Source organism: Henckelia pumila, chromosome 1 (genome assembly GCF_033568475.1).
Source record: "Henckelia pumila isolate YLH828 chromosome 1, ASM3356847v2, whole genome shotgun sequence".
NCBI lineage: Eukaryota > Viridiplantae > Streptophyta > Magnoliopsida > Lamiales > Gesneriaceae > Henckelia > Henckelia pumila.
This window is the reverse complement of record NC_133120.1, coordinates 179006128-179020006: the sequence shown is the minus strand read 5'-3', so window position 1 is coordinate 179020006 and position 13879 is coordinate 179006128. Positions and strand designations below refer to the sequence as shown.

General features: G+C 40.3%; 1 protein-coding gene across 3 annotated transcripts; it reads right to left on the bottom strand.

Moving 5' to 3' along the window:
• Positions 1–211: 211 nt before the first annotated feature.
• On the bottom strand, positions 212–2991 carry LOC140875252 (ultraviolet-B receptor UVR8). 3 transcript variants are annotated; one of them, XM_073278904.1, is made up of 4 exons: positions 2507–2991; positions 2135–2351; positions 1389–1521; positions 212–890 (listed from the first exon to the last, which is right to left on the bottom strand). In XM_073278904.1, the coding sequence occupies exons 1-4, from the start codon at positions 2815–2817 to the stop codon at positions 406–408; spliced, it is 1146 nt and encodes a 381-aa protein (XP_073135005.1). In that variant the 5' UTR covers positions 2818–2991; the 3' UTR covers positions 212–405. The 3 variants fall into 3 exon arrangements, with proteins under 3 accessions (XP_073135005.1, XP_073135004.1, XP_073135003.1); XM_073278903.1 differs by having other exon boundaries at positions 1203–1521; positions 2135–2345; positions 2507–2989; XM_073278902.1 differs by having other exon boundaries at positions 1203–1521; positions 2507–2986.
• Positions 2992–13879: the final 10888 nt, after the last annotated feature.

The window sequence follows — 13879 nt, the reverse complement described above, 5'->3', positions numbered from 1 at the left end:
AATTCTTATTTCTTAGGGTAAAATTACTGATATTTTGTTTCAAATTTCAGACATTAGTAACCTTCATATTTATTATTATTTTAAAAAAAAGTTTTGATGGGAATGGGCCGGACCTGTTGAGGTTTTTCCAATCCAACCCATCATTGATGGGCCGACCCACACCCCATTTGATGGGTGACTACTGCTGGACCATCAAAACAGGATTCCACCAACCTCTATGACTATGACCATAACACAACAAATATGTAAAACATTTGTGAAAGTACAAGGTTAAAGGATAACCTCCACTAAACGAAGAAAACACTAAAAAGTAAAAAGACAGAAAAATCTCACTGAAGAACCACGAATAGATGAATGTTTTATGAGAGACATGAAACAAGTGAGCAAATAGATTGCACCACCCCATTATTCAGCAACCAGAACAAGATTATGATCGAAACCTGCCACAGCCCCCAAAACTTGTAAACCTTCCAAACTTTCAACCAGCATAGGTTCGAATTCATCGGCGGAGCTCCCCAGTCCGAGTCTACCGTTTCTACCACATCCCCAACTCCAAACCTCTTGCTTGGCTGTGACTGCTATAGAATGCACCCGTCCTCCCGAAACTGAAATTGGCTTCTCATCATCCAAACTCTCAACCACCGTCGGTACATTCTCTGGCCCTTCCCTTCCAAGCTGAGAATTTTGGTTCCACCCCCATGTAACGACACTTGGTTCCTGTTTAGTGGCTTCTGATGACATATGTTCACAAATTGCCAATGAATGCCCAAGTCCGGATACTATACTGACAGGCCGGAGCTGAATGTCGACAGGATGTAATCCTAAATCACTTTTTTCTCTACCCAACTGACCATACACATTACTTCCCCCACTTAAAAGAGTACCATCACCTGAAACATTCACACATGTTAGAGAACTGGTATGAGTATGACGGTGCGACTTCAAACATTTTTAAACCGTACAACAGAGAAAACAACAATATACTGATTACTGAGTCAATAGACAGGCCACACATAAAAATAATGACAATTGTTTCTCCCAACAGAAAGGGCATTAGCTTCTGTTTTTCTGAGGCGAGTGTCAGTGATTCCTTGCTATGTGCATAATCATTGGATAGCAAATAGCTTCTTTTCATGCAGCTGGTCCATGTTTTTTCTCAGAGTGATTTCAGGCATACTTAGCAATTGATAAATATGACTTACTGCAAAGTATCAAAGAATGATCAAGGCCACATGCTACATCGGCAACATCTACATCATGCAAAGCTTCAATCAAAGTAGGTTCCCATATGATTGGCATATCATCTTCCTTCTCTATTGCTTCTAAGACCAATTTCTCAGCAGCTTCATACAACGAATTCGAATATTTGGTTGTTGATTTTATTTTACCAGCAATTGAATCTAGAGGAGAGGCCTCTAAAGCTTTTCCAACGGTCCCCAATCTACCATCCGCATGATAACCCCAGCCAAATAGTTTTCCATCTTTTGTCAGCGCAAGGGCATGGCCCCAACCTAGTGAAACCTGACAATTCATATATATGAGAGGCATCACCTACCAATATCCATATAAGCAGTCAACCACATCAAATAAAAACAACAATAATCTCAAAACAACATAAAATAAGTGCATCTGGATAAAAAGCTTTCAGAAAGGAAGTGTTTGGATGGGCTTTGTTTGTTGGCGTTTTTTTTTCCTAAAAGCAAAATCTATTTACAAAACCAGAAGCCAAAACCCAAAATCTGGTATATGGGCTTCTGCAGTTCTGCTTCTATTTTAAAAATAAAAACAAAAAAAACTATTTCAGTACCCCATCCAAATGCGTAGCAGCGTTTGTTTGTTTTTTTTTTTTTTCCAACAACCATTCAGAAAGTCCGGAGAACAAGGCACTTTTATAGGCGAACTGGTCCACAATATGGGTAATCATTTGTTTTCCCCCCACCACCCCAAAACAACTATATTTTCTTGAACATAGAGCAAAACAAATGTTCCTCTCCCCAATTTTTTCATTCATTCAAACTGAAAAATGGCTTCCAAGATGCTGTCTTGAATGCATGTTAAACTTGGGTAGCTGCAAAACATCAAAGATATCTTTCAATCCTTAACTTTTTCTACCTTAACATGATATTGAGACCACCTTAACTATCTCCTGATCCAAAAGTGCTTCAACTCTTTTCGGAGACACAGCCTCAGTGATACCTTTTCCGAGACCTAGCTGCCCACGTTTGGATTTTCCCCATACCCACAAAGAGCCATCATCTCCAATAGCAGAAGATATGACACCAGACGCAAATGCAGCTCGAACCCTCACTTGATTTAATCCTTCCACTCTCCGTGGTTCATTCCAACTCTCTCTAAAAACAAATTTGAAATGTGCATCATCAAAACAACCCCAAAAATTAAATCTGAATTAAAAATTTTCTTAGGTCCTGCCTATATGGCTCAATTGAATTTTGAATGAAAGAATTGGAATTCAAACGACAATATAAAAAGAGAATCGGGAGAGTACCTAGAACTAGAAGAAAGCAAGTCCCGGCCAAGCTGGGCTTCGGAATTGCGGCCCCATGCCCAGAGGTGGCCGAGAGAAGTGACGGCGAGGGAGTGGTAGTGACCGGCGGCAATGGCGGAGACGTCGGGGGGGAGGCCAGAGAGTGGGGTGGGCTCGTAGGCGTGGAAGCCCAGGCCCATTTGGGAAGCGGGCAGGCCCAGTGCACCATGGGATCCGTCCCCGAAGCTCAGCACCGTGGTCTTGGCGGACATACATCTCCGGGTCCACCCGGCCAGGAGGTCCGATCGAGGGTAGAGGAATCGAAGGAGCATTCAGGATGTAAATGTAATGCAACGACACCAGTCCAGTCCAGTCCAAACTCTCTCAACGTCCCGACCCTTTCCCAATTTCATTCAATTTTCGTTTCGAAAAAATCTCAATCCAAAATTTGTTGGATTCGAATTTTCGGAATTTTTTTCATCCCGATTAATATCGGGAGAGAGATTAGAAATAAAACCTTATCCCGACGAGATTTTCGACCCGTTCCGAAATAATATAATAATTTATTTTATTAATAACTTTATTAATATAATAAACTAAATACTATTAGGTTTCAACTCATATAACACTTAATTATGGACTTAATTCACATAATTTTTAATGTTAAAATAATAAAATTGTAAAATCACGAAATGACGTTTTATTTTTTTGTATTTTTTTTAAAATAAATTAATAATTTAATTAATTCATATTTATAATTATCTAATTAGAACAAATATGTAGAACAAGACTCAAAAGATTAATTTGACAATCTATTTAACAAAATTTATTTAGTAATTGTATCCGAACATTTTATTAATAATTATTCAATACATTTTTTCGAGACAATTCCTAAATATATCCCTGTATGTTTTTCATTTTCCGTATTATATCCCTTTCACTTTTCATGTTCCAAATATATCCCTGATTCATTAAATAGTTTCTTGAATTTGTTCTTAAAACTAAATAATGTCCATTCTACCCTTTATTTCCCTATTTAAAATTTAAAGGCTTAATCCCACATGCTTCCGTCAGTAAATTAAAGCAGAATACCTCTTTGACCACATTGTTGCCGGGTTATGTCCACCGGGTTTTACAGGTTGTTCCTCACAACCAAACCACGCGATCGCAACCGATGGTTCCTGACACAGACTCCTTCAGCAGCAGCTAGCACAGCCCTATTTCGTTTCCTACCTTAGGGCGTATAATAAAAGCTTAATTTTTTAAATAAAATAACATGATAGAGAAGAGCTTCGGAAATTTATTCAGACAACATATTATTACATAAATCAACCTCCTTTGAAGAGGAGGAGATAACTTGTTTAGCTACTCATAGTAGCCTTGTTCTTGAAATACATAAAAGTAAAACTTAATACAATAGAAAGAGAAATATTACAATGTTTTATTTGTAAGAAAATTGAAGAAAATGATCAATGTCTTCAGCTTCCTTAAAATCCTGTATTTATAGCCGAAATTCCACTCGTTTCACCGAGAAACTTCAGGGAATCTTACAACTGTCTTGAATTCTTTATGCCATTATTGATGGCATCTTTTGCTAGTGGGAGTCACATGCCCGATGACATCTTTTACTAGTGGAGGAGTCACATGCTTGACTTTTTCTTTTGGATATATTCTCATCACATGCCTTCTTTATTGTTGTCGGGGCATCTTTTGCTTTTGTAGTGGGCCCATGGGAAAACGCGGTTTTGGTGGTCCCTGTCCACCTTTGCTTGTCTCGGAAAAATCTTTTCGATCTATTCGGGATTTGAAGGTTTTTCCGAATTCTGGCTCCTTCTGGTTTGGACATTCTGGGAAGATATTCTCTGACCATCTTCCGATATGAGCCATGTTACAAAATTTTCGGCGAGTTTCTTTACTCCCCGGCAGCTTGTTGTTCCACAAAAAATTCCTCTTCTTTTCGAAGAGTTCTTCCGCAAAAGCCGTAGTTTTTCCTGTCATTGTGTTTAACAGAAATGATCCGTTCACAGAATTTTGATAAAATTTGAACGGAAATTTGACCTTTCCATCTCGGTGAGACAAACCCAAATACCCCATGCCCTTCTGGTTGAAATTTCATTTTCTCCAAAGGTGGACACCAATGGTATTTCTTCAGATATATGATCCTTGATAAATCTTTGATTATTCATGTCAGGTCTCCTTAGCTTGATGAAATGAAAGGGCTCGTGTGATCTTTTTCCTGTTGGTTCTAGAGCAGCACTAAAGAAGTATAACTCGAGCACATCTCCTTTGGACAAATGATCATTATTTGCCCATGTTTCTTGGACTGCTTCCTGAATCCATTTTGGTAGATGGATATTTTTTGGAAGCCTGGTGAAGTTGTATAAACTGAGGCTAGAGCCCCAAATTCATACCATAGCTTTACATCCTTAGGATTGACATTGTTTTTTAGCCAAACCCTTGGATATATTCCTGCAACATCAACCCTGCAAATGATCGGGTTGATTTCACTTCTTGTACTTAATTTCTCCCATCTTTGTTGATAAACCTGAAATGGAGAAATTACAGCTGGGTTAGTATCAATCTTAGATTTGCCCTTGTCAGTGTGGGGCCTAAGATTGATCTCTTCCTCTTATACCCCAGAGGCGGAGGGTTGACTTGATGAGTTATCCTCATCAATTGTTGCTTTATCTAGATCATCAAAAGCTGATGATAGATTAGTGCTTGTTTCTTGAGTATTAGAATCCTCAACATATTGTTTTACAACCGGTGGCTGTATTTCTTTTTTTTGAGAAACCAGTGATTTTTCTATGGCACGCATAATAGGCCCTTGAATAGCAGTCCATAGTTGAGTTTGAGCTTGCATACATCTTGTGATTCGATTGGATACTTTGATCCGATCAGCTTGTTGTAACCTGCCCGCCATATCGGCACTTATGACAAGCTGGTTGAACTCGGTTTGAAGCAACCCAAGGTGTTCCCTGAGATGCCTCTGCATTTTCATGATGGAATCTACGTCACTGCCTTCCATCTCTTGTTAAGAAATCTGCAAGAATATTTTCATGAGATTTAATAATAACAATATCAAAAATATAATTTTGACATAAAGCTTGCCATCTTAATAACCTAGCCTTCTCAGGTTTATATTCAATCTTATTCCTTAGGAAAGCTTTTACCTGAGTGTTATCAACCTTCAAAGTGAATTTTTTAGCAAGTAAAAATAATGGCCATTTTTCGAAAGCCCTTTTAACTGCATAAAATTCTTTTTCGTTGATATGCCATCTGATAGCCTCAGATTCTGAAAAAAGACCGCTACATTATCTGCATGGTATTTCTCCATCCGGAGTGATCTTAGTAAGAAATGCTGCCCACCATTCGTCACTGGCGTCTGTAAATAACACAAGATCATCTTCATCCACGGGTATAGCCATTTTTGTGAGATTCTTACATATCTCCTTTAATTGGTTCACTCATTTATTATGTTCATCGGTCCATATAAACCTTGCATCCTTTTTTAACAAAGGACTAAACACCTTTCTATACATTGCCAGATTGTTTATGAACATCCCTGCAAAATTAACTACTCCTAGAAAACTTTGGAGTTGTTTTACATCTTTGAGTTTATCTGGAAAATTTTTTACCTTTTCCATAATATGAGGTTGTAGAATTATTCTAGTTTTATCGATCTCAATTCCAAGGAATTCAATTTTCCTTGTTGCTATGACTTCTTTCTTTTCAGATAAAACCAGTCCTTCTTGTGTACAAATTTTAGAGAAATATCTAAATGTTTAATATGTTCATCTATGTTTTTTGATGCTATAAAAATATCATCAATATAAACAAACATGAAGTTGAAATAATCTTTAAAAAGATTATCCATCTTTCTTTGAAATATTTGGGGTGCATTAGCCAATCCCATAGGCATAACTTCCCAGATATAATGTCCTTGTGGTGTAGAGAAGGCTGTGAATTTCTTACTGCCTTTTTTCATTCGAATCTGGTAAATTCCAGACTTACAATCAAATTTTGAGAACACTCTAGCATTTTGTACACAACTAATTAGATGTTCTCTACTGGGTATGAAGTACCCATCAAATTCCAGGATTTTATTAATACCTTGGTAGTTAATAACTAACCTGAGTTTTTCTCTTTTTATTTCACCATGATTTCTGACCAGAAAACCTGGGATGCTATATGGTGAAACTCCTTCTTTGATTAGACCAAGGTCCAAATGTTCCTTGATAATCATTCTCATATCCCTTTGATTTGTTATGTTTATTGGGATAGGCTTATATCTGACGAATTCATACTCTTTGCCTTCCTTTAGCGTAAGACTGGCTTTGAGTTGATTTCTATCCCACCATGCCAAAGGATGCTCGTTGTAACTTTCTTTGAGCCTCTTTTTGAAATTTTCAAGGGATACTTTATTTTCTAACTCTATATCTCTGTGATTTAGAGTTACTTTGAGAAGCTCCATGAAACGACCTTAACTCTCTAAATGATAAATAAATATGCAAATTTTTTTTTATTACTTACTAAATAATAATATGTACATACATGCCCATACATATATGCACAGAATAAATAGATTCAAAAATAAATAAACTAAGTAAAAATGCAACCTTTAATAAATTAAACATCTGAGTCAAACATTTAATAAAATACTGCCATAAGCAAAAATAAATAAGATTTGCATGCACTAAAAATATTTAAATAAAATATCCCATACTGTCAACCACTGAAAATAAATAAACAAATGTATAACATGCTAAAATATTCAAAACATGCATAATGACTCAGACGACTATTACGGTCACGGGGTCACTGCATGTCCGCTCATATGTCCTCGCCGCCGGTGGATACCACATCCTCCTCTACGTACTCACCTGCACCATACCAGTGTAGTGAGCCTAGAGGCCCAACATGCTAACATAACAAGGGTTTAAAATAATTTAAATCACTTTAATACTAATACATACATATACATGAATGAGCATGCTTAAAAATATCATGACATAACATAACTTAAATTAACTTAAATATCATAATCATACATAATACATAAACATGGTTGAGCAAATTATTTTCTAACATCGCATGGTTGTATCCATAGTGTAACTTTAAATCATACATTAAATACTGATCAGCGTGGAAACCAACGTACGTGGCGGTGACGAATCACCTCTTAAATTGGCAGTAAACTGCCATTCAATAGTTCACATATGGGGACGAATCCCCCTCAAATTTTCACACTACTTCAACTTCCAACATAAAAATTATTTTTCTTTTGCTCAACTTTAAACATTAAATCATGCATAAAAATTATTTCATGAAATGCATGTACTTAAATAAAATTTGTGTCCTTCATATATATTTAATTTAATTTTTTATACTAACATATAAATACTAAAATAACATTCATGCATAAAATAATTAAATATATATTTAGGACACATGCAATTTCTCATGGTTTGTACTGAACTGCTGGCCCTAACACTCAAGCCCATTTTCTTAAATTCTGGCTCATTAACATTGAGACTGGCCCATTAACATACTTAAACCCATTAACACCTTTCTAAGCCCAATAAATCAATTAAAGCCCATTAGCACATACTTGGCCCAATAACAACTTAATTTGGCCCAATGGGCCTAAAAGCCCAAAGACTGACCCAATAATTTCCGTGGGCTCCAAAGCCCATAAAAATTATTGGACTAACTTAAAATAATTATTCAAGCCCATTAAGAAACTTAAATGTAGCCCATTAATTTAATTAATCTAATTAGCCCAATTAAAACACTTTAACTTAATAATTAACTTAAAAATAAAATACCCGAGCCCGACTAACTTAATCCGGACCCGGACCCACTAGACTTGACCCATGACTTACTGAAACCGACCCGGACCCATGACCCAACCCGACCCGAAAAGCACCTAGAACCCTAAAACCCGAAACTCTATCTCCCCTTGTGCTGCGGCCGTGAGCAGCCCTGAGCGGCTTTAGAAAAACTAACTGTGCTGCCTGCTCCGGCCACCTTTGGTCGTGAAACTATCTCCCATACTTAACCAACATCAAGACAGTTCTAACCCCATAAATTTTACCTCAAACGGATCTCTGTAGAGGGAGAACGAACCAAAACAATCTACCCCTAGTTTCTGCTCACGCGCAGAATGTGACCAGAGGCTTCAGGCCGTTCGGCCGCTCATCTCCGGCAACCACCGGCCGGAAAAATTACCTGTACAACCTTCCCCAAGGTCTTGGGGTTCTAACCCAATTGGAATCACCCTCAAACTCGTCTTCAACAGTGCACACAAACCATTCTCCTAAAACCGCTCAAACTGCAACCTGTTGCGCATCAGAAATAGATGGCTTCGGTTCTAGCCTGTTACACCCATAAAACCTAACCAATCTCGACCCTAGGGACCCTAACACACCCACCTAGACATGCACCAGCAGTTGGTCGTACCATGTTGGAAGAAAACGTGAGTCATGATCAAACAAATGCATAAACATGTCATGAACATCAAAACCGATCCTTAAATCTGAAAATTTGAAGAAAAATCGATGCTACACAATACACACTCTATAATATCTGATAGGTACAAAAATTTGGAAGAAAAACATGCCTTGCACCGTTAAAAAAAGAGAAGTAGGCGCGTGGAACGATTCCAGGACGACGGGGCGATGACAACTTGCTTTGGACCTTCAAAAACGTGGCTATGGAGTCTTCCTTGGCTGTTGGATCGACGAAGAAGATGATGGAGATGGGGGTGAGGCGGCTGAGTGAGTGGAGGCGTGTGTGTGTGGGGTTGGGTAGGTTAGATTAGTCTAGGTTTAAGTTTTTAATTAAAATAGGTTTTAGGATAATTAAAAATATTATTAAGGATATTAAATATATAACTTAAAAACTCTAAATAAGAGGTAAAATCTGATAACTAAATTAAAATCCCGAAATATTAAATTAAGGAAATTTTAAAAATACTAAAAAGTCATTATTTTGGCTTAATTTGACTAAAAATGGACTCCTAAAATCATATAAAATTAAATACTAATAATTTTGAGAAAATAAGACTCAAAATAATATTTTTGGGCTCTAAAATGCTCATAAAATAATTTGGATAGAAAGTTGTCATCTCGTCCGTCCACGGTCCCGTCTACGCGATCAATAACAATTAATTTCCATAAATCGTGAAATTCACTAATTATGGGTTAAATGCTAAAAAAATAACTTAAAACATGCACACATAATTCACATCATAATTTAACCCATAAATCTAAAATTTTAAATAAATAAATTTCCCTAATTATGCATGCGAATTTACGTACTAAAACTACTGGGTGTTACAATTCTCCCCCCCTTAATTTGAATTTCGTCCTCGAAATTAAAGTACTTACCCGAACAACTCCGGGTAGCGAGTCCTCATGTCCGCCTCGGTCTCCCAAGTAGCTTCCTCCTCCGAGTGATTCATCCACTGGACTCTGACCATCGGTATGACCCGCGTCCTCAATCTGCGCTCCTCCCTAGCCAAGATCCGTATAGGCCTCTCCTCAAATGCTAACTCCGGTGTCAACTGAAGAGGCTCAAAATCCAACACATGCGACGGGTTGGAGACATATCTCCGAAGCATGGATACATGGAAAACGTTGTGCACTGCTGCAAGCCCTGGTGGTAGAGAAAAATGGTAGGCCAACGTGCCAACTCTCTCCAAGATCTCGAATGGCCCTATATACCTCGGATTAAGCTTCCCTCTCCGGCCAAATCGCACCACTCCCTTCATAGGTGACACTCTCAGAAACACGTGATCACCTACTGCGAACTCCAAATCTCGTCGTCGAGTATCTGCATAACTCTTCTGACGACTCTGAGCAGTCCTCATACGATCCCGAATCTGAGTCACAATGTCAGCTGTCTGCTGTACGATCTCAGGACCAAGTAAGATCCTCTCGCCAACCTCATCCCAATGCACAGGAGATCTGCATCTCCTCCCGTACAATGCTGCATGAGGAGCCATACCTATAGACAACTGAAAACTGTTGTTATAGGTAAACTCCACTAATGGCAGTCTAGTCTCTCACGAGCCCTCAAAATCGATGACATAGGCTCTCAGTAAGTCCTCAAGAATCTGTATCACCCTCTCAGACTGACCATCTGTCTGGGGATGAAAAGCTGTGCGAACAGTAATCGAGTCCCCAATGCTGTATGTAGACTCTTCCAGAACGTGGATGTGAATCTCGGATCTCTATCGGATACGATAGACACTGGTATGCCATGCAGTCTAACAATCTCCTTGATGTAAAGCTCTACATACTGTGTCAAGGAGTAGGTAGTCCTCACCGGCAAGAAATGAGCTGACTTGGTGATTCTATCCACGATCACCCAAATAGCGGTACACCCTCTAGTACTCCTCGGAAGGCCAACTACAAAGTCCATCGTAATGTTCTCCCATTTCCATTCTGGAATAGGAAGAGGTCTAAGAAGTCCTGCTGGACGCTGATGCTTTGCCTTGACCTGCTGACAAGTCAAGCACTTTGACACAACTCTCCCGATGTCTCTCTTCATCCTGGGCCACCAATACAATAGCTGCAAATCTCTGTACATCTTCGTACTTCCGGGGTGAATGGAGTACGGAGATGTGTGAGCCTCTGCTAAAATCTCAGCTCTCAACTGATCGACGTTCGGTACCCACATCCTACCACGGTACTGAACAATGCCATCCACAACTGTATAAAGACGACCACCCTTGGCCTCATCTCTCTGCCTCCAACGCTGTAACTCCTCATCAGTAGTCTGTCCAACTCTGATCCGATCTCGCAGAATCGGCTGCACCGTCAACACTGACAAGCTCGGTGCATGACCACTCGAGTACAACTCCAAATCAAATCTCTGAATCTCGCTCTGCAGTGGTAACTGCACTGTCAAACCCGATACCACTGACGACTTCCGACTCAAAGCATCGGCCACTACATTAGCTTTACCTGGATGGTAGCTAATGTCACAGTCATAATCCTTCACTAACTCCAACCATCGGCGCTGTCTCATGTTCAATTCCTTCTGAGTGAAGAAATACTTGAGACTCTTGTGGTCTGTGAAAATATTGCACTTCTCACCATACACATAGTGCCTCCATATTTTCAAAGCGAAGACCACTGCTGCTAACTCCAAATCATGTGTCGGGTAGTTCTGCTCGTGAATCTTCAACTACCTCGACGCATAAGCAATAACCTTACAACACTGCATAAGTACTGCGCCTGAACCTAGCTTAGACGCGTCGGTGTACACCACTAACTCCTCGTGTGGTACTGCCATCGCCAAAACTGGTGCAGTAGTAAGTGCGTCCTTCAATCGATCGAAGCTCTTCTGACAATCAGAGCTCCATACAAACTTCGCGTTCTTCTTGGTCAAGGAAGTCAAGGGTACTGCAATAGAGGAAAAACCCTTGATGAACTTCCTATAATACCCTGCCAAACCCAAGAAACTGAGAATCTCCGAAGCATTCCTCGGAATACCCCATTTCTGCACTGCCTCAACCTTCGAATGATCCACTGCAATCCCATCTCTCGAAATAATGTAGCCAAGAAATGCCACCTGCTCAAGCCAAAACTCGCACTTGCTGAACTTGGCATACAAACGATGCTCCCTCAAAGTCCGCAAGGCTGTCTGTAGATGCTGCCTATGCTCCTCAATGCTCCTAGAGTAGATCAAGATATCATCAATGAAGACTATGATGAACTGATCGAGATACGGCTGAAATACCCGGTTCATGAGATCCATGAAAACCGCTAGAGCATTGGTCATCCCAAATGGCATCACTAAGAACTCGTAATGCCCATAACGTGTCCGAAAAGCAGTCTTGGACACATCTGCATCTCTAACTCGCAGCTGATGATAACCAGATCGTAGATCGATCTTGGAGAACACTGAAACTCCCTGCAACTGGTCAAATAAGTCCTCTATCCTCGGCAGTGGGTACTTATTCTTCACCGTGACTCTGTTGAGCTCTCGATAATCGATGCACAGTCTCATACTACCATCCTTCTTCTTCACAAATAATACTGGAGCTCCCCATGGAGAAAAGCTAGGACGAACAAAGCCTTTCTCTAATAACTCCTGAATCTGCTCCTTCAACTCTTTCATCTCGGTAGGAGCAAGTTTGTACGGTGCCTTAGAGATAGGCACGGTGTCTGGCACTAGATCGATACTGAACTCCACATCTCTCACTGGTGGAATTCCTGCAACATCCTCCGGAAAGACGTCCGAAAAGTCACGAACCACCTCTATCTCTGATAATGATCTGCTAGATGGTTCTGAGGCCGTGACAATACTCGCTAGAAAACCTCGGCAACCCCGTCTCAACAACTTTCTCGCCTGAATAAGAGATATCACCTGAGGAATATCACTGCTCTGAGATGCATGGAAGGTAAACGGGTCGCCTCCTGACGGTTTCACTGACACTGACCTCCGACGAAAATCAATCGAAGCTCCATTGACTGTCAACCAGTCCATACCCAATATCAAATCAAACCCGCTCAACGGCAAAACCACTACATCTGCGCAAATGGAGTGCCCCTATAGCTCCAACTCCAGTTCTCGAATGACACTAGAGGTAGAAATAATCTGTCCTGATGGCATAGTGACATCATAACCACTGTCGGCAAATCTCAGGTGTGATGCCTATCCGTCTGATAAACTCTAGGGAGATAAACGAATGCGTAGCCCTTGAATCTAGCAACGCAAATGTGGAGTTTCCTCCTACTAGAATTCTCCCGATGATTAAGGAGGTATCTGGGTCTGCCTCCTCAGCTTGCATGACAAAAACCCGCCCAGTGGTGTTCTTCTTCCTTGAGCAGTTGTATGCCCCATTCCCTAGCTCCTTGCAGTGGTAGCAAACGTTGGAACCGATCAAACACTGACCTGAGTGAGGCCTCTGACACTATGGGCACAAGGGAACTACTCCTCTATTAGGGGCCCCGCCCGTCTGCTGCTGCTGCGGCTGGCGCCCCTAAGGCCTCTGCTGCTGTCCCTGCTGATTCGGGCCCTTAGACGGCCCAGTAAACTGCTTCTTCGCAGAAGGCTGCGAAGATGGTCGATAAGCTCCTGGCTGGAACTGCATCTTGCCTTGCTGTTACCTTTGCATCTCTCGTCTCCCTTCCTCAGAACGCAATGCTCTGCTAACTGCCGCCTCGTAAGTAGTGACATCCAACATGCAAACGTCATGCTTGATGTCAGCCCGCAATCCACAAACTGTCTCAACTTGTCTGGTGCACTCAGCAAAAGAGGCACGAAGCGACACCATCTCTCGAACTGGGTAATGTAATCCACCACATGTTTCTTTACGTAAATCGACATGCATAACTAAGTGCTTAAAAAAATTTTCTGCTAACATAAATTCTTAAGTCT